At 33.3% G+C, this 22,662-nt stretch overlaps 1 protein-coding gene across 2 annotated transcripts in view; it reads right to left on the reverse strand.

The window, feature by feature from the left end:
- Nucleotides 1-1,231: 1,231 nt before the first annotated feature.
- LOC129942397 (neuronal membrane glycoprotein M6-a) overlaps nucleotides 1,232-22,662 on the reverse strand; it is a 60,356-nt gene continuing 38,925 nt past the window's right edge. The window contains exons 2-6 of one of the 2 annotated variants that reach the window (XM_056051307.1): nucleotides 21,564-21,911; nucleotides 13,201-13,360; nucleotides 12,932-13,091; nucleotides 12,668-12,812; nucleotides 1,232-2,416 (exon numbers count right to left, since the gene is read on the reverse strand). In XM_056051307.1, coding sequence (XP_055907282.1) covers nucleotides 2,139-2,416; nucleotides 12,668-12,812; nucleotides 12,932-13,091; nucleotides 13,201-13,360; nucleotides 21,564-21,753 — 933 coding nt within the window. In that variant the 5' untranslated portion in view covers nucleotides 21,754-21,911 and the 3' untranslated portion in view covers nucleotides 1,232-2,138. The remainder of the gene's footprint in view (nucleotides 2,417-12,667; nucleotides 12,813-12,931; nucleotides 13,092-13,200; nucleotides 13,361-21,563; nucleotides 21,912-22,662) is intronic. The other variant, XM_056051308.1, reaches the window with a different exon arrangement.

Raw genomic sequence — 22,662 nt, forward strand, 5'->3', positions numbered from 1 at the left:
AATTTATAAAAGATACAAAAGGACGTTTTCCTTACTATTTTCTTTAAGTCTTTTATTTTGATATTATGTTTTTGTGTGTAGAATATTTCTATGTTTATACTTTTTAAAATTATGACTTTGCCAAAGGACAGATTCGATTTGATTCGTTTGTTATAAATTCTTGTTTTTTTTATTTGAGTACTTATACACTTTTACAGTAAATTTGTATTTATTTAAATAATAAAAATTGCTTTTTACTTGATTGTATATTGTTAGGGGTTTTCTATTACTTTTATTCATATACATATATATTTTGTATTGTTTAAATAGATATTTTAAATTTCAGTTTAGTATTTTGTGTATATATATTTAATATGAATATGTATATATATATAGACTTTATTTTATAGAATGGCATTTTTATGTGATGTATGTATATAAACATTTTAATGGAAATTTTCAATTAACTAAGTTTGGTGCTTTAATTGATAAAAAGTGATACATTTATTTTTAATATTTCTTACAAATATTTATAGTTAATTTTGTTTATACATAGTTTTCTAATAATAATATTGCTTATATTTTAGTAGAAAAAGTCGAAAATTTCATCAGGTGGTTGTTTCGTTGAGTGAAGTTTATAAAAAAAGATACAAATAAATAAATTGAGGAAATAAAGAATAACGAAGAATGGTTTCTGTAATCTACTTATTGATTTTCTGTTAAAAAACTCAACTCTATTGGCAGAATAAATGTTTTTCTCTTGAGCTTTTATCGATTTTATCAAAGATAAGATAAGATTCGATTCTTCTATCGAAAGGAAAAATATAATTTTAGGACAGAATGCCCTTCGAAGTTTCACTCCGAATTGGACGAAGTTCCCTGTAAAAGTGGCAAAGAGACATAACTCAAATAAATACAAAACAAAATAAAACAATATGCAATTTTTTCAAAGTAAATTTTATTACAAAAAAAATATATTAAAAAATGAAAGATTTAAAATCTTTACAAGTTTATTGCAAACATTTATTTATAACTTAAAAAATAAACAATTGAAAAAAAAACTAAAATATTTCAACTAAAAGCTCAAAAATAATAAAAATTCAAAAATTGTATTGTAAAATTACTAAAAATTCACTTACATTTACTTATATTATTTTTATAAAGCTTAACTTTAAACATTTTTATTTATGGAATATGTTATATTTCATTGTTACTTATGTATGTTTAGAAATTGTGTACAAAGTAATAAAATAATTCATCTTAAATCTAACTTATAAATAATTCAAATTCAAATAAGATTTCATCCTTACTTCAGTGCGTACATTTGTTACAAATATATTTTCAATCTTAATTTGTTGATAACATTTAAATGATTACCGTTAATTCGATGGAAGATAAGAAAGGAAGGAAGGACATATTTTTTGAATTTATTATATTTTGTTTTACACATTTTGTTTATACATAAAATAGTTTTGTACATAAAATACAAATATATTCTGCAATAAATTTTTTTATAAATAGCAAATTACAGAAGAATCATTTTGAGCAAATTGTTCTGTTATTTTTTGTTTTTAATAAAAGAATTTTTTGAAAAATTGTCTTGAAAACTAAATATTGTTTTTGAATAATACAAAACCCAAACAAATTAAATTGGACGGAATGTACGGGAATTGTGTGGTAGAAGAAGAAAAATTGTAAAATTATTATTAAATAAACTATAACATAATAAAATAAGCAAAAATTATTATAATATAAAAAAAATATAACTAAAACTAACAGCTGCCTTGCATTTGTTGCACAATCTTAAATAAAATGTGATTTTGTTTATTTTTTTTTTGCGCTGTGATGTGTCGATGTTGTGTGAATGTTTTTTTGTTTTTAAATATATTACTTTCTAGTGATATGTTGATCTCTTGGTGGCTTGGCAATTAGTTTTGATTTTCTTCTTGTTTTAAACAAATAATAAAAGATAAAAAACAAACCAACTAAACTTAAGCCAAAGAAAAAGAAAATAACTAAATTAATCTTAAAATTATTGTAATATACAAAAAGGAATTACAAACGAAAACTAAAAATGAACGTAATGGTTTTATTTTTGTGGCAGGTTGGAATTTAGTTTAAATTTATTTAAGCTCAAAATGAATCTTCTGGAATATGTCCTAGAAACGATCTTTTGATTCGGCGCTGTACTCGAGTTCGTTAAGATTTTGAATTTCTTGAAGTTCTTGGAATTTCTCATGATCTCTTATGTGAGCGTAGTTTGCCGAAAGGCACATAAGATAATGTACCAAGCTTAGGATTACCAATAGAGTTGCCAGAGTTGCGAGGATGAACATTACTTCGGCATTTTCAACTCCATCCTTGCAGAATGCTTTGATTTCGTATTTGTCGCAGATTTTCATTTCTTCGATTTTCGTACTTGCCGGGAACATGAAATCTGTAAATAGAATAAGGTTTTTATTAAAAAAAATTAAAACTTAACCACAACTAAATTAAATATTTAAAAATATTAAATACTAGCTTTTTACCCGCGGCTTCGCCCGCAGTGGAGAAATTAAATAAGTATGAGAGATAAAGGGTAAGGGTATAATAATAGAAATGAGTCAATTTAATAACTAAATTTCATTGCTTGACTGAGAACAACAATTTTTAAAAATTACTACAGACAATGAAGTTTCAACACCTTAATATATGCTTATTGAAATGCAACAACAAATGTTAAAATATATTTCACCGTAACAAAAATAAATAATTCTGAATTCTAAAGAAAGAAGAGTCCACCACTGCCGGAGTCTATTTTACGTAAAACTTGATGGAAAACATTATTTTGCTCTGGAAGTAATTGAGGGACTAATTCTGCCACTTGATGTTGCAGTGCTATGAAATCATAATCTAGCTCTCGTGCAATTTCATTATCAAAATCATCCACATTGTATCTTCGAGGGCTGGACATTTCAAAATCATCTAATTTTTTTTCCAACCATCGTAAAAACCTTGTTTTCGATTATAATTAGCGTTTTATTGTAGTAATGTCTGTGTGTACTTGCTGCAGTGGATGTAAAATATCTTCAGCCATGTATTCTTTGTACTTATTCCAAAGAGTTTGAGGGTTAGAAAGACCGCAAGAAGATAAAAGCGTAGCGTAAAGTTCCCTGATTTTATCTGGCGATCGACATTGTACAGCTTCCTCCATAGTTTCATCCCAATGATTGTCATTTTCTAACAGTCGCCGAGCTTCACATGCTTCTCGGTAGGTTTGACATTCCTGACCATTGCCGATTTTAAGTTCTGTAAAGCTAATTGGACCTCTAAAATGATGCAACAACATGCGCAGACATTCGTAACATGTACGGTAAATATAGAAAAATTAGAAACAATTGAAACTATATTCAATTGAATTAGATATTGTCGTCACCGTCGGTAATACAGTGGGTTGGTATTAGAGTATTCAGGGTTGAAACTTCATTACTATGATGCTAGATGGCGTTGAAGTAGCTAAATTTGACGATATTTTGACAAACAATTTTCTTATTTTTCGTATATTTTTTGTATTTTTTTAAATAAAAAGTATCCTATGTCACTTCTAATACCTTCAAGAGTGTATGTGCAAAGTTTCATGATGATCGGTTAAGTAGTTTTTGCGTGAAAGCGTAACAAACAAACTTACATTTGCATTTATAATATTAGTATGAAGTATGATTTTAAAACAATTTCAAAACTCACAACTTTGAATTCAAGTGTCTTTAGTTTTTATGTAACAGAATAAATCTAAAAATTAACAAATTAATTTTATTTGTAAATATGTTGTTCATTTTCAGTCAATTATTTATTTTTGTTGTCGTTTTAACACACATTCAGAGCGATTTGTTCATTTGCCAGAGACACTTTGTAAGCACTAGAAAAAAAGGAAGAGCTAAGAAAAGAGGTATCTGAGCCAAAATTTTGTCTGAGTTCTTGAACTTTGCATGACATGGCAATAAAAGTCAGAGCATGGTAAGGGCATTCCACATTTGCCTTGTATAGCTAAAAAACTAATCTAGGTACTTCATAGTAAGACCCAATTCGGGTTCAAGGATAAAACGGATTGGCATTTTTAGAATAGTGTACATTACGGTTAAACCGTTAAGAAAAACGATACAAAAAGTGTAAAGCAGGAAATTTTACGACGATTTTCCAGTGGCGTAAATGAGTCAATGATATTATTACTACCAATCACATTAAAAGCTCTTCTTTGAATGTTTTACAAAAGGCAAGTTATTGGTGCATCAGCTCAGAGATGGAAGTTATACTCAAGTTTTGGACATACAAAGTGTCCCGAAAGGATGGTCCAAATTGAATACAGTGAAAGGCCAAGTCATTTTTAGTATACATTTCAAATACTTGGTCTAATAACTTATTAGGAACGACATCAATTTTGTAAATGATCTCTCGTTTGCAGTGAGTAATTATATTTGAAAAATTTTTAATTTGTCTTTTATATTAAAAATCTCCAGTATGCAAAATAGGTAAAAACAAAAATTGAAACTTATTATTATCCAAATTAAATAATCAAAGAAGATGGTACATAATGCTTAAAAGCTTAGCATCGATATGATTAATCCAAAGTATACATATTTGGATATAATGTCAAATGTTTTGTTGAACGTCCAATCAACCAGACTCTAAATCCAAAGTATACAATCAAGAAGGGGCGAAAATGTGACGGTTTGATAAGCATTTTTCTTGTGAGGTGTGGGGCCTATTGTACAAATTAAAGATAAATGGATCAACCGCATTACGAAAATACATCTGAAAATGTAAAGGAGCCGTATGGTTTTGAAAATTAGCAACAGGACAACGATCCAAAACAAACTTGGTTTGCTCAAAGTCCAGCCCTTAATCGAATAGAAAATGTTGGGGATGGGGGTGTAAAAGGAGTTTTAAATAAGATTAAATCCAAAAATGCATTTCAGTTTTTCATGTTGTTTGGACCGAGAGCCAAGTCTTCTTAGAATTTGTGCAGCCGTCATTAAAAATGAGAGTAATCCGACCAAGTACTAACTTTTCAAGCTGATATCAATGAATTATTTTATTCCTGTGAAAGTAAGTTCGATGCTTTTATGTATCGAATTCGATTTATTTTGCATGGACAGGCACGCTTGCAGAAACCCCGACGCTAAACCCAATTTTCGACAGTTTTCAAACATAAATTGGTACTGCTTCATTTCCACGTTCGTTCATGAGACTTCAGGTAGCCCCACAGGAAATAATATAACGGCGTCAAATCCCAAAACAGAGGCAAATCAAGCGACTGGACCATTTCGTGGGATAACATGTGCTTTAAACTTGGTTTTCAATAAATTGATTGTGACATTCGCTGTGTAGCTTGTGGCGCCGTCCTATTTGAACCACATGTCTTCCAAGTCATTATCATCCAATTGGGGGCCAAAAATATTCGGTTATCATTGAACGCTAGCTATCCCCATTCACAGAAACGTACCGATTTTGATCATCACAGAAGAAATACGTCCCAATGACGTCACCGCCCGTTATTTTTTCGGGATGCAAAGATGGTTCATGCGGATTGCTGCCTGACCAATACCGTATAGTTTGTTTTTTGACGATCCATTCAGCCAGAAATGAGCCTCATCGCTGTAATGATTTTCCGATGAAAATCCGAATATGATTAGATTAGATAGATTTTTATTTACTTGCAATTTTTTGTGCAATTTCATTAAAAATCTTTAAAGCATGGTTTTGCCGCCTGACTGATTGACAAAGTTTTAACTGTATTAAAGTTATGTAATTAATTAAGTTGCATTTGTGTTACCTAAACATGTTCATCTCTAATTCTGCTTCTATAAATAAGTGCTGTTTTGCAATATATAAGCATTTTAGACACATCTTCTTCATTTAAGAGAGCTAAAGTTTCGTTTTCTGATAAAAAGTCTCTACCAAGAAAATTTCTTTTAGTTTTTCTCAGGACTGGACACCTTACGACAAAATAAAAATATCCTCTCGTTCAGCCATGTTGCAAATATCACATAGCAGTGGAAGATCTTCGCGATGTGGAACGTAATTTATGTTTAGCAGTTCACCTCTTGGCCGAAACATGTTTGAGATTTGTTCTACAGTATTTATGTCCTGGAAGTAGTTTCTTTCATTAAGATTACAATTCAGCCTGTTATAGAACATCCGATGAAGTGAGCTGGATGCCTGTTCTGTGAACACATTTCTAAAATTTTCATCCAGACGCCTAATTACCTGGTAGAGTGACGATTTCCACCTATATCTTGTGCTTGCCTAATCCATTCTTTAATCCATCCTGTTTTGCTTTGTATCGCTTGTAAAGCTGCTTATTTGGTAAGCGATTGTTGGGGATATTCAGTACTTTCAGAATGTAATCGACTTGCAGCTTCAACGTTCTTATGAAGAGTGGGGATAAGCCTGTTTATATGTAGTTTGGGGTGCATGAAGGAAGGCGGAATGTTCGTTTTCAATAAAATCTCAGGAGTTTTTTCAAATTTTTTGCTCCCCACACTTGGACTGCATAAAACAGGATTGATTTGGATACTGCTTCGAAAACTTTATATTTACTGCTATGCGCAATGTTTTTGTTGTTGAAACATTCTTTCCATGCCACGTTAATCGCGGTTTTAGCCTTAAGAAGTTTTTCGTTGAGGTGTTTTTCCATACTTAAGTTTTGGGTAAAATATACTCCTAAGTATTTATATTCTTTCACTCTTTCTATGTTCTCATTGTTGAAGTACCATTGTCACTTGAGCTTAATCTTCCTCCACCTTTCTTGATAACCATCACTTTCGACTTTTTCAGGTTCACTACCAAGCTCCATCGTCTACAGTATTCCGAAAGTCGATTTATCATAAGCTAAAAGGATTGCTGTGAGTTTGCCAGGAAGACTATATCATCTGCGAAGAGTAAGGCTTTAATGACCTCTCCAGAATATCTAACACCTCCTGGTAATGCGTCAATGATGTCATTTATAAATAGAGTGAACAAGCTAGGACTGAGAGCACAGCCCTGTCTTACTCCCGACTGTTTCCGAATTTACAAGTTATTGCCAAGCCCAATTCACAAACATACAACGCTTCTGGTGGGCAACCTTAATTTAATCATGTAAGAATGTAGGCCAGGATCTTTTTGCAAAATTCGCTACATCGCACAGTGGGACCGTAGTAGGTCATAGGGTAAAAGTTTGATGTTATTATTATTGCCTCATATTTCCCTATAGTATTTACAAATAGCCATGCCACCTGATTACACACAAAAAAAATCAGATCCACAAACAGAACTTTTCATTCTGTGCTTCCGAAGTGGGACATACCAGACAAATATCGTTGTCATAGCAAGTGCTCTTTTTGCAATAAGCTTTAAAGTCCTTTTTTGTTAAGAATAGTTTTTTTTTTTATATTTGTTAGTAATGGATATTCAAACTGAAGGTATGTGCTATGTTTATAAAGTATGTTTTATTATTTTGATTACTTCATAACCAAGAGCAAGTTCCCACAAAGAAAGCCCAAAATTTGTTTTTTGTCTCTTTTTTTCCAATTCAACAAGACTTTTAATAAAATAGTCATAAAAAGTCATGCATGAATCATATACCAAAATATTCGTATATATATGTAGTTCCAAAAACAACAATATCTAGCTGCGTCTAGCTGCGATGGGCTGCGATTGACTCTGCATTCTCCTTCTAACTGAAGCATATTTCATATATTTTTTGTTTGTTTGAAAGGTGCTTGTCTGAAGTGTTCTATTAAACGCCTGGGGGTTCTGGATATGTGGCTGTCTTTGAAAAATATTAAAAATGAGGCTGAGAGGAATCGTAAGGTGTATGAGGCTTTGACGTTGTCCTTACCTGAAAACATTGAAATTGATCACTTGCAAAATCGGATTTTTTTACTGTGCAAGCGGTTTAAAATATATTGGAAGCATGTAACTCGGTCGAAAACAAGACTGTACGAAAAATACAGCCACTGGTTAAGCGAAACCGAGGTATGGACTCTTAAAAAGCAGGCAAGTGCAGATCAACCATCTGTGAAGCGAAAGCTGTTCAGAAAGAAGTTCGAAGACTGCGGGAAGAGGTCAAAACGTCGCAGGTTATCAATATTATCTGAATTGGATGATTCCGCTGTGAGTTCGTTACTTGAGAAAGCTGATCAATCCAATTCTTCTTTGGATTTTAACACGGACGAGGTGGTATCTTTGATAAACGAGGCAAAACTAACAGAACATCAATATTTATTACTGAAAGATTTTATTCACTCAAAACTTCCCAATGTTTTGCCTTCCTATCAGAAAGTTTTGAAAGCCAAGAAGCGATGTTATCCATCAGAAATTTCTGTAACGGAATCTTCGGCGGAAATTAATTTACAATCTTTGTTAGACCACACTTCCACAAGAATTGTTGAATCTCAAAAATCTATTTTAGATAATGTTACAAAGTCTGATAGCGAGCTAGTTTTAATAGGAAAATGGGGATTCGATGGGAGTACAGGGCATAGTGAATATAAGCAGACATTTTCAGACCCAACAACTTCCGATGGAAGTTTATTTGTCACATCCTATGTTCCTCTTCAACTTATTTGTAAGTCAAGCTCTCCTGACACAGAAATGGTTATCTGGAAAAATCCTCGCCCTTCCTCCACTAGGTTTTGCAGACCAATTCGTTTTCAGTTTGCAAAAGAAACAAAAGAGCTTTCTGTGCAAGAAGAAGCTTATTTCCGTCCTTAGTTAGTGTTGATAACCAAGAAATAAAAATTGCACATTCCTTACAATTAACTATGGTTGATGGTAAAGTTTGTTCTGCCTTAAGTGACTTGTCTACGAGTAGGTGTTATATATGTGGTGCAACACCAAAAGAGATGAATGATTTAAAACAATGTTTAACGAAATTGGTGGACCCGAGTAAGTTTGAGTTTGGGTTATCACCCCTCCATGCATACATTCGATTTTTCGAATATTTTATTAAGATTTCGTACAGAACTCCATTTAATAAATGGCAATGTCGTTCGGCCGAGGATAAGGCTCAACTTTCTGAAAGAAAAGCATTTATTCAAAAGCAGCTTAGGGAACGATTAGGATTAATTGTTGACAAACCACGAAGTGGAGGAAGTGGCACATCCAACGACGGCAATACTGCACGTACATTTTTTCATAATTCTACCATTTCAGCTGAGGTCACGGGAATAAATAAAGACCTAGTTGATAGATGTAATTATCTGCTGCAGTGCCTATCGTCTGGTTACAAAATAAACTCGGAAAAATGTAAGGTATACGCATTAGACACTGCAAAAATGCTTATTGAAGCTTATCCTTGGTACAACTTGCCTCCATCAATACATAAAGTATTAATACATGGCTCTGAAGTCATTGATTATGCTTTATTATCTATTGGTGAGCTATCTGAAGAGGCTGCTGAATCTTGCAATAAGCTAGTGAAGCAATTCAGACGCGAAAACACCAGAAAACATTCTCGGCTGGTCACCAACACGGATCTTTTGAATAGACTTCTTCTTAATTCTGATCCATTTATATCAAGTCTCAGGAAGTTACCTAGAAAAAAAAATTCTGAACTGCCAAAAGACGTGAACGATTTATTAAGTTTCCAATAAACTTATCTTTTAGTTAGGTAGGTATGTTGCAGTTTCTTACAATTTATTTATTTTACTTTGAACATAAAGAACTTATCCTTTTTTAAACATAAAAGAATAATTTGCCTTATAAGTGTTAATCCTTTGAATTTATTTTTTTTTGTTTCCTTGAAATACTTTGTATGATTATTTTAATGTAAACTTAAAAAAATTGTTTTATTTAAGTATTTAAAAACAGTGTGGTCTTTTTTTTTGTTTTATTATAAAAAATATTTTGTTATGTAATATTATGAAAATAAAAATTAAGAAAACCTCTAAAAGTGGTTCTAGTAAAACTTTTTTTGTATTATTTGATCGCAAAAATGTGTATACATTTTTCAAAGATGAAAACTCAAAACAGATAAGCTCAATATTATTACCTTTAAAATAAAACAAAATAAAAAAGTCTCTAAATAAAAAGTAAAAAGAAGTGGTAATTTTAATTTTTTAGAAAACTAGTATTTATAAAAACACATAGTTTTCAGTGTTTGATAAGAATTAATGTAGACAAAGCGAATTTAGCACCTGATCCAACAATTTAAAAAAAGAATGAGTATACGCTTGTTTTTATCATTTTTTTTGTGTAAATTAGAAATATTTTGTTTTTCACTTTTCTGTAGATTTTACCGTTATATATTTATATTTTTTTTTTCATTTGAAGCAATTTAAACACGTTTATAAAAAAAATAATGTGATTTTCCTACCTACACGAATTTTTATTATTTGAAGATTTGAAAAAGTGGGCGTGTTAGTGGGCGGATATTTTCCCTGATGATTTCTTATACAATAGTTTATCGACCCTGAAAATTTCATTGAAATCGGTGCAGTAGTTCAGATTCTATCAATCTATGACCGCCTCTCCATACAACTGGAACCACTGTGCATCGACGTCACAGAGATGCCCAACATTTGAAAACGACATGTGAGAGACACATTTGGACTTTCTCCAACTGAAGCCTCAACGGCAGTGATTTTCTCGAAACTACGGGCACTTCTTTGTTTCACTGGCACGGGATTCAAATTTTTCCACTAGACGCTCAATTGTTGATCTGCTAGGACGATTATGATGACTATAAATTGGACGTAGCACTCTTAACGTTGAGGCCACTGACTCCAAATTTCGGAAGTAAATTTCGACTCGTTGTTGGCTCGTATATCTTTCCATCATGAAATAGAAACCGGTACTGAAGAGAAATGTCAAAAGATCGGCAAAAGATCGTCAAAATATTGCGTCGTTCGTGTCCCTGTCGCTCTACTTTTGTAGTTTCCCTGTTGAAAAATCCTGTATATCTTATTAACTACTTTTTAAGAAACTCATTTTCTTGGAATTATATACATGAACAATTTTTTTTTATAATAAGCGCACACTTTAGAGGATATTATGTAAAGACACAGTGTGAGTTTTTGTTTGACCGCTATTTTTATAAACAATGATCTAGCGAAATAGCCAGTTGCATTCCTCTCCTTAAACAATTCGACCGTCATACCCGTACTGCTAGGAATGCCCATCAGTTTACCCTTGCGCCAAATTTTGGAAGTACTGTTACAGCTATACTTTCTTTAGCCGCACTACACGAATGTGAAATGCTTTACCAGGTTAAATATTTCCCACTCATTACAATGTGCAGACATTCAAATGCAATGTGCATCGGTTTCTTCTTTCTCATCCAATCCTCCCTTTCTAATTGCCCGCACTCGCACTGTGTCTTTTCATTATAAGGGTATTCATAACCCCTTTAGTGCGCGCACAATACATAAAAAAAAATGTAAAGGTGCCAATACAACCTGTTTTAAAAACTTAAAAAACGGTTTATAATTAATTTTCCACAGCTGTATATTCAAAATTTCGAAAACTTGAAAGAAAAGTGTTGGGTATTTTTTATGTAAACAAAACCAAACCAAAAACATAAAATGGTTAACTTTACTAATTGCTTTTAAATCTAAAAAACAAAACATTTTGAATGATTTAAACCAATGATAGATAGCAAAAAGATCTTACATATCCATCTTGTTGGAACCAGACTAGTAAACTGATTTAAGTTTGGTTGGAGGAAGGTCTCAATCATGTGACAGTAGCGATCCGCGTTAACTGTACCTTTTTGCCCATTTTCTTCGAACAAATACGGACCTAACACACTAAATTCAACAACAGCACACGAAACAGTCACATAAGGGCTGTGAAGTGGTCGTTGATAAATTTCTTGAGGGTTTTCTGTTGCCCAGTATCGGAAGTTTTGTTTATTTAAGGTACCCGATAGATGAAAATGGGCCTCGTAAGACGAAATTGAAACAGCACCAACGGAAATGTTTTGAAGAATGTCTTCTCAAACAGCTCTGCAGAACAACCATTACGGATATATTCCTCTACAACAAATGCGCGATGCTCACCGTGCCACGCCATTATGATTACTAAAAACGGCACGTAGACCTCTATCTATCTAAATCCGGGACACCATTTTATCTATAAATAGCTTTAAATATAAACGTCTAAAAATACGGGAGGTTTTTTGCCGGACTCTGTATAACTACTGGCCTTTAAGAATCCACTTTGAAGACATTCGTTTTCAATTTTATTTCATCTTTATTTCAAGAAATCGAAATACAGAATTTTCATTTCAATCTTATGTTTACTTTAATGAGATCAATTGCAGTAAATAAAATCATTTCCTTACAAATTTTCTGATTTATAAATTAATCAGAATTTGGATTGGTAATTAATCCCAATCCCAATTCCCAACTACTCTGAGGGCCTCCTCAAAACTCCTTACCTAGATAATTTCCATGAGTGCCGAAACAAGAGAAAGAAGGCAATTGCAAATATTCAATTGCTCTCTATTATAATAGAAGGTAAGGTACATGAATCATGAATGCTATAGAGACTCCTTTGGTTCATATATAAATTTGCTTTTATTTGCACTTCAAAGCACACAAGAGAGTCCTTGAAGAATCATTACTTTTGACTTCAATATGCATTTGGAATAAACTCCTATACTTGGTTCAAATACACAAGTTTCAAAAGTACAGTACATAATGTTACAAACATATTTGCTACTTACAGAATTGTGTCAAGTCAATGCAGCTAAACGACCTCTCAACGCTGGAGCACATATTCCAGAACATGGTGTAAATGAATGTTACAATCACAAGGAAGCATAAGATCAACGTCCATACGAAATTCAACAAATATGTCAGTCCCATTAACTAAACGAGAAGAAAACATATGAAAAGAAATAAGAAGCATAAAGTCACTGAGGGAATGGGAGTAAGAGCCCTATTTTTCCAGCTCCAGCTCCATCTCCACTCAAGAAATCATATCATACCACTGCACAAGAAATCCGTCCGCCCACTCGAGACCGCCACGCTCGATACACCTTGTAGCGCGTTGCACCAGTTGCCAGAAAGCCCACAAACAGAATCATAAATCCGAGAGCAGCCATCCCTGCCGCTATTATCGTGAATATCATCTGCACGGCCTCAATCCTGGAATAATAAATAAATATAGAATAATTTATTGCGGGCATATTTTATTGATGATGATGATGGTAAATATTATTCGGTTCCCAGAAACGAGTGACAGTTAAACACTTACCATATAAGCCGCAAGTGGAAAACTTGGTCCATCATGATTATCGTGAGTGAAGCACCACGATACATGGTTCCACAGAATATTCCCACCCCCAGTAAACACATGAGGGTGGCTATTAGAGTGGCATATGGTATTCGCGCCATGCATGATTGACAGCAGTCACCTAACGGTACAGAAAAGAAAATAATTAAAATCAATGTCAATTGAGTGTGTGCAAATATTAAAACGAGAACGAAGTGGAGAAGACCAGAAATAGAAAAGGCATCTCTCTGTGGATGACGGATACGGTTAAGGGATACCCTCGACGACGACGATGACGCGACCGACTCACCGCACCGTGGCAATGGCACCCCATTGGGCACCAATTAAAACCAAATCTGACTTCCAACACAGAAGGAAGACGTTCGACTTTACGACGAACGATGAGGCGCATTGGTGATGATGGAGTTCATGATGATTACACTCGTATATTTGCCAGGTTTAATGAGCCACAAGGTGGCACTTGTGATGATTATTTATGTTTAAGCAAAAGCTATTTGGCTTTGCCTCTCCCATCATCAGTTAGCCCTGACGACGATGATGATGCTGTTCATTTAAGTGAAACGGTAAACGCACGGTTAAGTGTACACAATAGACGAGCGAGTATATTATGAACTATAATAGAGCACTAGACATTGCACATTAAGCTCATACCATACGGCAGCTTCGGCGGCGGCGTCAAGTGCAGCATTATGTAGAGAGAACGACATTTATTAGACAAGCTTAAGAAACAAACAAAAACAACAACAAAACAGAAATAAGAAAACAAAAACAACAACAAAATATAAGATATGAAGTGAGTGGTGTAGATGGATAGATGGCGTTGATTGCGTGATGAGTGCATGTTAAATGGATGGAAAAAATAAATTATCAACGAGTGATTCCATTAAATGCTGTATTTGTTCAGTTATTGTCATCGGATATGTCAATTGGAGCGCAATAAAGGAATGTATTAATTAGTTGTAAATTAATTTAACCTAAAAGAGAAAGCAATAAATAAAAAAGTCAATGTACATAATTATCACCACGCACAAATTTAATTTGGAAAATTTTTGTTTTTCTCGCTGTTTGAACTGAAGATGCATCAAATAATTGAAGTTTTTACTTCATATCGTAAAAAAGTGTATATAAGATAATTGCAGTAATTTTTATTAAATGTTGCAAAGAGGTTGAAAAGGTTAATGTTAACGTTAGGTTAAATGGAGGCATTTTAAGTTACACACGTTTTGAGACACTGTTACGGCCGTAATAAAAGCTTATACGGTACTTGTGTTAGCGAATTCTAAAAATTACTAATGAAGTTTTTGTAAAAAATATTGTGGGAGTACTCCTGGGGTTTTTTAAAGCCCTTTTAATATTAAACACAGTGCGAGCAATTAGACAATTGAGAAAGGATTAGATTAACGCCCATAATATTGAGTTTCTTGAAAAATATTTTTATTCAAATACTGTTTTAAATTGATAAAATATAAATTAAATTTTTGAAAAACTTTAAATCAACTTTTTCCGTAGTTTTTGAAACTTAATAACTTAAGCGTAACAAATAAACGACAAAGCAAGACTTGTAACCTTTGCCGTTGCTTGTTTTTCTGCTCTTCAGAGTCATTTAGAACGATTTTTTTTGCCATTTTTGTATAAAGGACTTGTTTGTCGTCTTGAGACGAATACGTTTCCTATGATAATAATCATAATCGCATATGTTTGACTTATTAAGATCGACACATACTATCTTCCTCTTTTTATATAAAAATATAGTATTTTTTATTTAGTAATCAAAAAGAATAACAACTTTGTTAAAATGGAAATTGGAGCTAAACAATTCTTAATGCAAGGTTTATTTATTGGTTTCATTATGCTTCTAAAAGTAATTGTTGTATTGTAATTTGTTAACTTGCCAGTTAGTAGATATTTTTTGTGTTCAACTTGCATTTTTTTTTGGTTTGTAGTACATGAAAAATTTTAATTTATTTTGGATACAAATATTTTAAATTGTTTTGGGATGCAAAAGTACATTCGTGTACTCTAGAATATAAATATTAACACTCCATTTGTCTATTAAATAATTGTCCGAAATCTTACCTCCTTTAAGAGCCAGGCGTAATTTAGAAACAAAATTAAAAGTGAAAAAAATAAGTATTAAAATGCTAGAGAATACTTGAAAACCAGAAGCCAGCTCTTTAATCCTAAAAAAAGTCTAACGAATATTTTACGGAAAAATTTATTTACTATACAATGCAAGTTTACAGAAAAAAGTTATATTCAAAATGGCCAGCCTAAATTTTAATGCAGGCTTTTAAACGGCTTGGCCATTGTTCTATAATGGCACGCATTGTTTCGATAGGAATCGACTACGATGCTGTTTTTAGGGCTAGCTTCATTCTATCCAAGTTTCGATGGAATGTCTTGCAAGCCATGATCTCCAACTCTGACCACAAACTGTAATCCAACGGAATTAAATCTGGACTTCCTGATGGCCAATTCGAAATAACGATAAAATCAGGAATGTTGCTTCGAAGCTAATCTTGCGTTGTTTTGGCCTTGTGTTCCTGAGCAGAATCTTGTTGGAATACCCACCTTTCTCCGTTGAACAAAGTATTCGTTTAATCTTTTACAACACCTTCGAGCAAGTTTTAATGGTAGACTTTTACTCTTATTTTAACAACTTTTTCGCAAAAATATCTTTTGCTTACGAAGAAGATTTCTGCGAATTCATTCACGAACAGCTTTAACTTTTGTAGTTGTTCGAGCGACGCGTGGAGGACCATTTCTTGGTCTGTCGTCTATTTCCGATAGTTAATTAAAACGTTTTATAGCCCGATATATTCCGAGTGGTTCTCGCGCTTATGTAAAGCGATTACCGCAACATGATTTTCTTTGGGGCCCCACCAAATGTCTTGTCTTAGACAAAAAACTAAATTGGAAACGCAACGTACAGGAAAGAGTCAAAAAAGCTACTGTAGCTCTCTTTTCTTGCAAAAAAGCTATTGGTAATAAATGGGGTTTACAACCCAGAATCACGCATTGGCAATACACATCGGTAATCAGACCGATTTTAACGTACGGTGTGGCAGTATGGTGGACTGCTTTAGAGAAAGGTATAAACAGGGATAAGTTAAATAAAGTTCAACGTTCAGCCTGCCTATGTATAAGCGGATCGCTTCGCACGACCCCGTCTGCGGCACTGGACACCTTGCTCTACCTTACACCTCTTGACATACTAAGTAAATAAATAGCTGCAAGCTCTGCTATCCGCCTCAATGCTTCGTCGCAGTGGACTAATAACAACATTGGCCACTCCGTAATTCTAAGGTACTTAGAATCAATTCCAAAGCACACAGACTACACCATCCCCCAACTACAATTCGATAGGAATTTCCAGATTTCTATACCTACTAGATCTTTTTGGGAGGATAGGACATTCTTAGAAGATGAGTCAATCCACTTTTACACAGATGGCTCAAAAACCAAAGAAGGGGTTGGTGGTGGTGTGTACTCTGAACGACTGAAATTAAGTCTCTCATTCCGCCTTCCCAATCATTGTAGCGTGTTCCAGGCGGAACATTTGGCGATTAAGGAAGTCTTGTCTTGGCTCAAAGAAAACGTGATATCAACATCTGATATCCGTATTTTCTACGACAGCCAGGCCGCTATCAAATCTCTGGACTCAGTCTCTACAAACTCTATAACAGTCCATAACTGTCGATCATCTCTAATGGAGATGGCGCAACAGTTTAATATTCACCTTTGCTGGGTGCCGGGCCATAGAGACATTCCAGGTAACTGTAAGGCAGATGAACTCGCCAGGAACGGTACAGTACAACCCATCCTACCACGTTTGGCAAGTACTGGCATATACCAATCGCTACTTGTAAACTGCTACTAATGCAAGACGCTGTGAGGAAGGCAGGCACCAGGTGGAACAACATCACCACGTGTCAAGCCACAAAAAACATCTGGCCAACACTGGATTTAAAACGTTCAAGGTGCTTGCTCTCTCTAAGCAGATCGCATATAAGCTCGATAATAGGTGTCATAACCGGACACTGTCTAATAGGAAAGCACGCCATGAGACTAGGCGTATTCTCAAATGACTTTTGCAGAAGCTGTATGGACGAGGAAGAGGAAGAAACGGTTCTTCATCTTCTCTGCACATGCCCTGCTCTAGCTCGAAAACGCAAGAATTTCCTAGGAGAATTCTTCTTTAACGATCTAAACGATCTAAATCATATCGGGATAATCAGCCTCTCACGTTTCGTAAGAGACTCTAACTGGTTCCATTGAGCTTAGGAGGAAGCCTCAAGATTCATGTGGTATCACAATGGGCCATTAAACTGGCCTAAGTGTGTCCGTTCCATCTTGGACAGCCACTATCACCTAACCTAACCTAACCCACCAAATGTTAACTGATCGAAAGATTAAACCAAAATACATTGTAAGCTCATAAGTATATGTGCTACGAAAAAATGTTTAACGGAACTATTAGCTAGGGCATCTTGAAGGTCTGTAAGAGAACTTATGGCTAGACTAGGTAAATTATTTAAGTCAATCTGTTTTAAAACATTCACATAAACCACCCTAATTTTTTGGCGCACTCTATTTTATTATTGTGGCATTATCTTTTGTTAACTGTCTCCTAACTCTATTTAGAGTTTTGATCTTTTTTGATTATAAGACATTATTCAATTTTGTGAACATTTTGCTAAGTCAATTTCGGATTCATTTAATATTTGAAATAACTGAAAACGACTTTTTCTTTAAAATTATCATTTCACCAAAACGTGGAGATATTTTTAGCTTTCTTCCTCTCTTATTCAATTAGTATTTTATATTAAAGGCTTTGGAAATTTTCTTTTTTAAGCACCTAAAGGCATAAACCTCCTCTGTTCCTCATCTAGTCTTAACTTTTTCATCAATACGACTTCAATACTGCTACTTACAATTAATATTTATAAAATATTAAGAAAAGTATGCACCTATTATTTTAAATCTAAAGACTAATAAAATTATTATTAAAATAAAAAGAGACAGTCAAGGTTTGAGTATTTTTCGAAAATTTAAATTTTAATAGCAACAAACTGCTGCATCATTTTAAACAAATTGTTTTGGTGTCAATTTTGTAGCAGTGTAACTCGTTAATTTGTTTTAGAAAAAAAAGGTTTGAAATAATAACATAAATTACGGGAAGTAACATTTTTAAGTATTTTTTAGATATTTATTATCCTGTTTTGACTTTTTGTCCCATAAATGAACAAAATTTATATATGTATGTATATTTGATTAACAGAAAGAAAAACGGCATTTATTGAATCGGAAAATTGTATAAAAAACAAGGAAAATTGAATATTTAAATAAATAAATTGGGTGGCGCAACAGTCCGTTTGCGAACTAGGGCCTAGTGACTGACAACTCTCAACCATTCCTGTGTGGGAGTAATGTTGTCAGGGATGGAAGGGACCTACAGTTTTAAGCCGAATCCGAACGGCAAATTTGAGAAAGCACTTTTCATGACAAGAATTACTATTGGAGAATTTGTCAATTCCTATCGCAAGAGGCAGTACCCGTGAAAAAAACTTCAGATTACATAGACAGGGATCGAACCCAAGACCTCTCGCATGACAGTCCATCGAACCATCATGCCACGGGTACTACCCGTATCCATCCATCCAATAACATAAAAATAGATTTTACCTCAAGTTTCATATAAGTAAATGAGTCGAATCAAATTTGTGTAAACCCGATTACTCGACACCTCACCGATTTACCTAATATCCGACTAAACGGTAATACCCTTAAACTCCAGGTTCAGAAGTATTTGTGGTTTCAGGCATTTCCCAGGCGAAACGAAGTGCTCTTAAATTCCTTTTGCACAAACAAAGTGGATAAAGTAGATTTTTTTTGGAACTTTTTATAATAAGTATGTTATATTTTTTATAAATTATTTTCTTCGGTTCTATTGGAAAACTTTATAAATAGGCTGACTACTAAAGGCTCAACTAATTCGTGTACTACTACAGCTAAGGAGGCCGACTACACAAGATAAACGCTTTTGTTTCGGTTTTTGCAAATAGTTTTTTTGTTTATGACAAAGAAATTGGAAGAAATATTTTAAAAAGTATACATTGCAAATAATAAGATCAAATAGATTTTATAACCAAAACTCAAAAATAAATTAATTTTGAGGAAGGTTAATACATCACCTTATATCGTCAGTGCAAATTTGAAGCTTACCACAGTGATGGTAAAAATAAAAGAAACTAGTCAAAATTCTTCACTATCATTTCCTTGTATTTAAGATCGAATTTAGAGTTTCTTGATCGTCTGTTTAGAAAAACGAAGACAAATTTGTAGAGATAAGATGGAAAAATCATGTAGACGGTCAAGGAATTTTAAGTTCGATCCCCAATACACGGAGATGATAGTTAAGGATTTTAGTGGAAGCACTATTAGTTTTTGCTAGTTTTGTGCAACTTTTGAAACTAGACCAATTTTTTGAATTAAATGAAACATGTGCTGTGGATTAAATTCGGTCTCTGAGCTTTTTGCCAAAGAGTATATGTAAATTATTACGGATTCACGCACGATATTAAACCGCAGCACTTATAAATGTTGTAGAAAGAATATTATCTCAATAACACAATATACAAAATGGAAGGCCCATCAAAATTATTTACTTTTAAAATATTAGAAAATACCTGGGGAGAACTTGAAAGAAGGTCCAGGTCCAAAAATAACGACACATTAAGGTTAAAAATAAAACAAGTTGATGGTATTCCACACTTTTCAAAGTAGTTAATTCTACATTGAAAGATTAGATTATGCTATTTTAATGAAATGAGCAACGACCATGTATTTAAGAATAAGCTTCTAGCTTTATTTTAACCTTTGAAAAATTCTCTTACAAAAACACAATGCCATTCTAAATTCGTTTCTATTATTTTTTCCAGGGCAAATTAGTGGTAAATATACTTCAGGGATTGTTTATAATTATTTTGTTTTCTCTAATTTTAACAATTCAATGTGATATTATTTCCTTGAGGAATGGAGAGTTATTAGATATTTTTTGAAACTTGTTTATATTCTTTCTAATATGCTTTTTATTGCAATCGAATTTACGAGCTAAAATCGTTTCTATTACTTTTTCCATCACTGTAAGTAAGTGCAGTTAAAAATCATAAAGTGTATTTTGTCAGCTAATAATTTGATCTTTATCTTTAAGTAGGTTCAAGAATATTATAGATGCACTTCAATGATAATAACAAATTAACAATTTTCCAATCAAACAAAATGTTGGTTAAACATTATTTTTCCGGAGTCATTTTTGAGCTTCAACACAGCTTATGTATGATACCGTATTTTTTGAGCCTAAAAAACAACTGACATGTAAAATGTAACAATTGCCTCAGTAGTTACGAAGTACAGATAACCTAGATACATCTCCATGTCATACCTAAATAAGTCTAATAAGACACAAGTAGCACGCTCATATTTTTATTTACAATTTATGTAATCGCAGTAACCGTTTTTCAAATTACACAATTATTGTTTATTAAATTAATTTTGCACATGCCTACGTACCTACCTCACATTTTATCTGTGTTCTACTTAAAACCTAAAGATGGAGCATAAAAACAACGTCAAAACAAGGTGACTTGACTCATAAGCTGACTTTTTGATTTTTGTTTTGTTTATTCTCTTTCGGTTGTTGAATAATACTTTGGTAATATTTTTTCAGGCTCGAATACTTGAACTGCGATGAAATAATCACTTGCTATTAAATTGTCACTTTTGTTAATGAAAATGAAATACTACATATATCTGACATTTAAATGAATAGATACAAATGTATCTATTTGTGCATATTAAAAACAAAGATATGCATTAATCTATCTGTGAATAAGAAATATGAGAGTGCATTATAAAATTAGCGATACTTCTCATTTACGAATGAAAAATTAAAACAGAACACAAATACGAATTATGAAAACTTATGACGTGGTTGGTTAACGTCTTATTGACAGGAAGACAACAAAAAGATACAAAAGTACAAAGAATACAAAAATTGCACAATTAAATAAAAAGTAAATAAATAAATAATAGAAAAAAAAAAAAAACGGTTGTATAAATAGAATAGTGCACAATAACAAAACACAAAACGAATTAAAAGAAGAACACCAGTAGTAGCTGATGAATGTACAATAAACATGGTTAAGCTTTTAATAAGCGTTACTCTAAACTATAAACACATAACATAGAAGAAGGTGTGGCTTGAAGCTGAAGCAGAGTGTTCTTTGGATCTCCTAGCTTCTACTTTAAATTTAATTGTTCACCTCTATTGTTATTCCATCCACGATCTGAGTATCGATCCAGGGAGCGATCCGATCGGTTTGAACTTCGATGCCGATTAAGTTGATGTGTATTATAGGCGTGGGTTAGTACTCCGTCGTCTTCGAAATTTGTCTCCAAGAGAATATGTTCGCGGGGGTCTCGCACCCGATCGCGATTCATCTTTGACGTCATTATTATTATAATTTCTTTTAAATTAATTTATTGAAAATGTACACATAGTACATAATTCAATATTATTTTCTTTGGTCTTTGGTGTCGTTTAAATGACTTGACTAGGCACTCGTTTTTTTTCGTTTAATCGTTTTAACGGAGTCGTTGGAAGTTTAATTCTAAAATGAAATTTAAAAAATAAATACAAAATAAAGATCCACAAAAATATAAATTCACTTTCCGGTGCAAGAGCACGACTTAGACTGGACTGGCCTGGCCTGGTCTGGCACACTGGGTGCCTGACTGGGAGAAGAGAATGAGAGAGAATGCTCGTTGTTCATAACTTATGATGGCACGATTCATTGTAATAATTGTGAATTGTGATTCACCAAAGAGCTTGAGCAATGAATGCGATAGGAACCTCAAACCTCAACCTACCTACAAGCTACAACCTATGAACGATATCGAAGTATAGTTTTATTTTAACGAACTTACATACTTAATGGGTGACACATAATTTAATCTAATCTTTTGCTTGAACTCTCTTTTTATTTTACACGCGGACTCTCCGATAAAAATGAAAACAAGTGAAGCTCTGCATAAGGTGTGGGGGAGGTTAGGAGTAGTTGAACAACTATGGAGACTGGGGAGTCATTATTATGTTGCAGGTTAGGGCACTGGCTCTGGGGTTGGGAAATACATAATTAAATGATATCAGTTTTCATTTTCAGCAGCAGATAATTGTTTTATCTCTGGAATAACCCTGAGGGTGTAATATTATAGGAATATAGGAATTGATTGCGCAGACACAGGCGACGATAAAAGTGTTGAAATACCTATTTAGAGCATAAACTGAACTTGAATAGCCTTTTGAAATGTCAGTGATATAGAAGACTGATTTGTAATTTAGACAACATAACTACAGAAATA

This window comes from Eupeodes corollae, chromosome 1 (genome assembly GCF_945859685.1).
Source record: "Eupeodes corollae chromosome 1, idEupCoro1.1, whole genome shotgun sequence".
NCBI classification, from domain to species: Eukaryota; Metazoa; Arthropoda; class Insecta; order Diptera; family Syrphidae; genus Eupeodes; species Eupeodes corollae.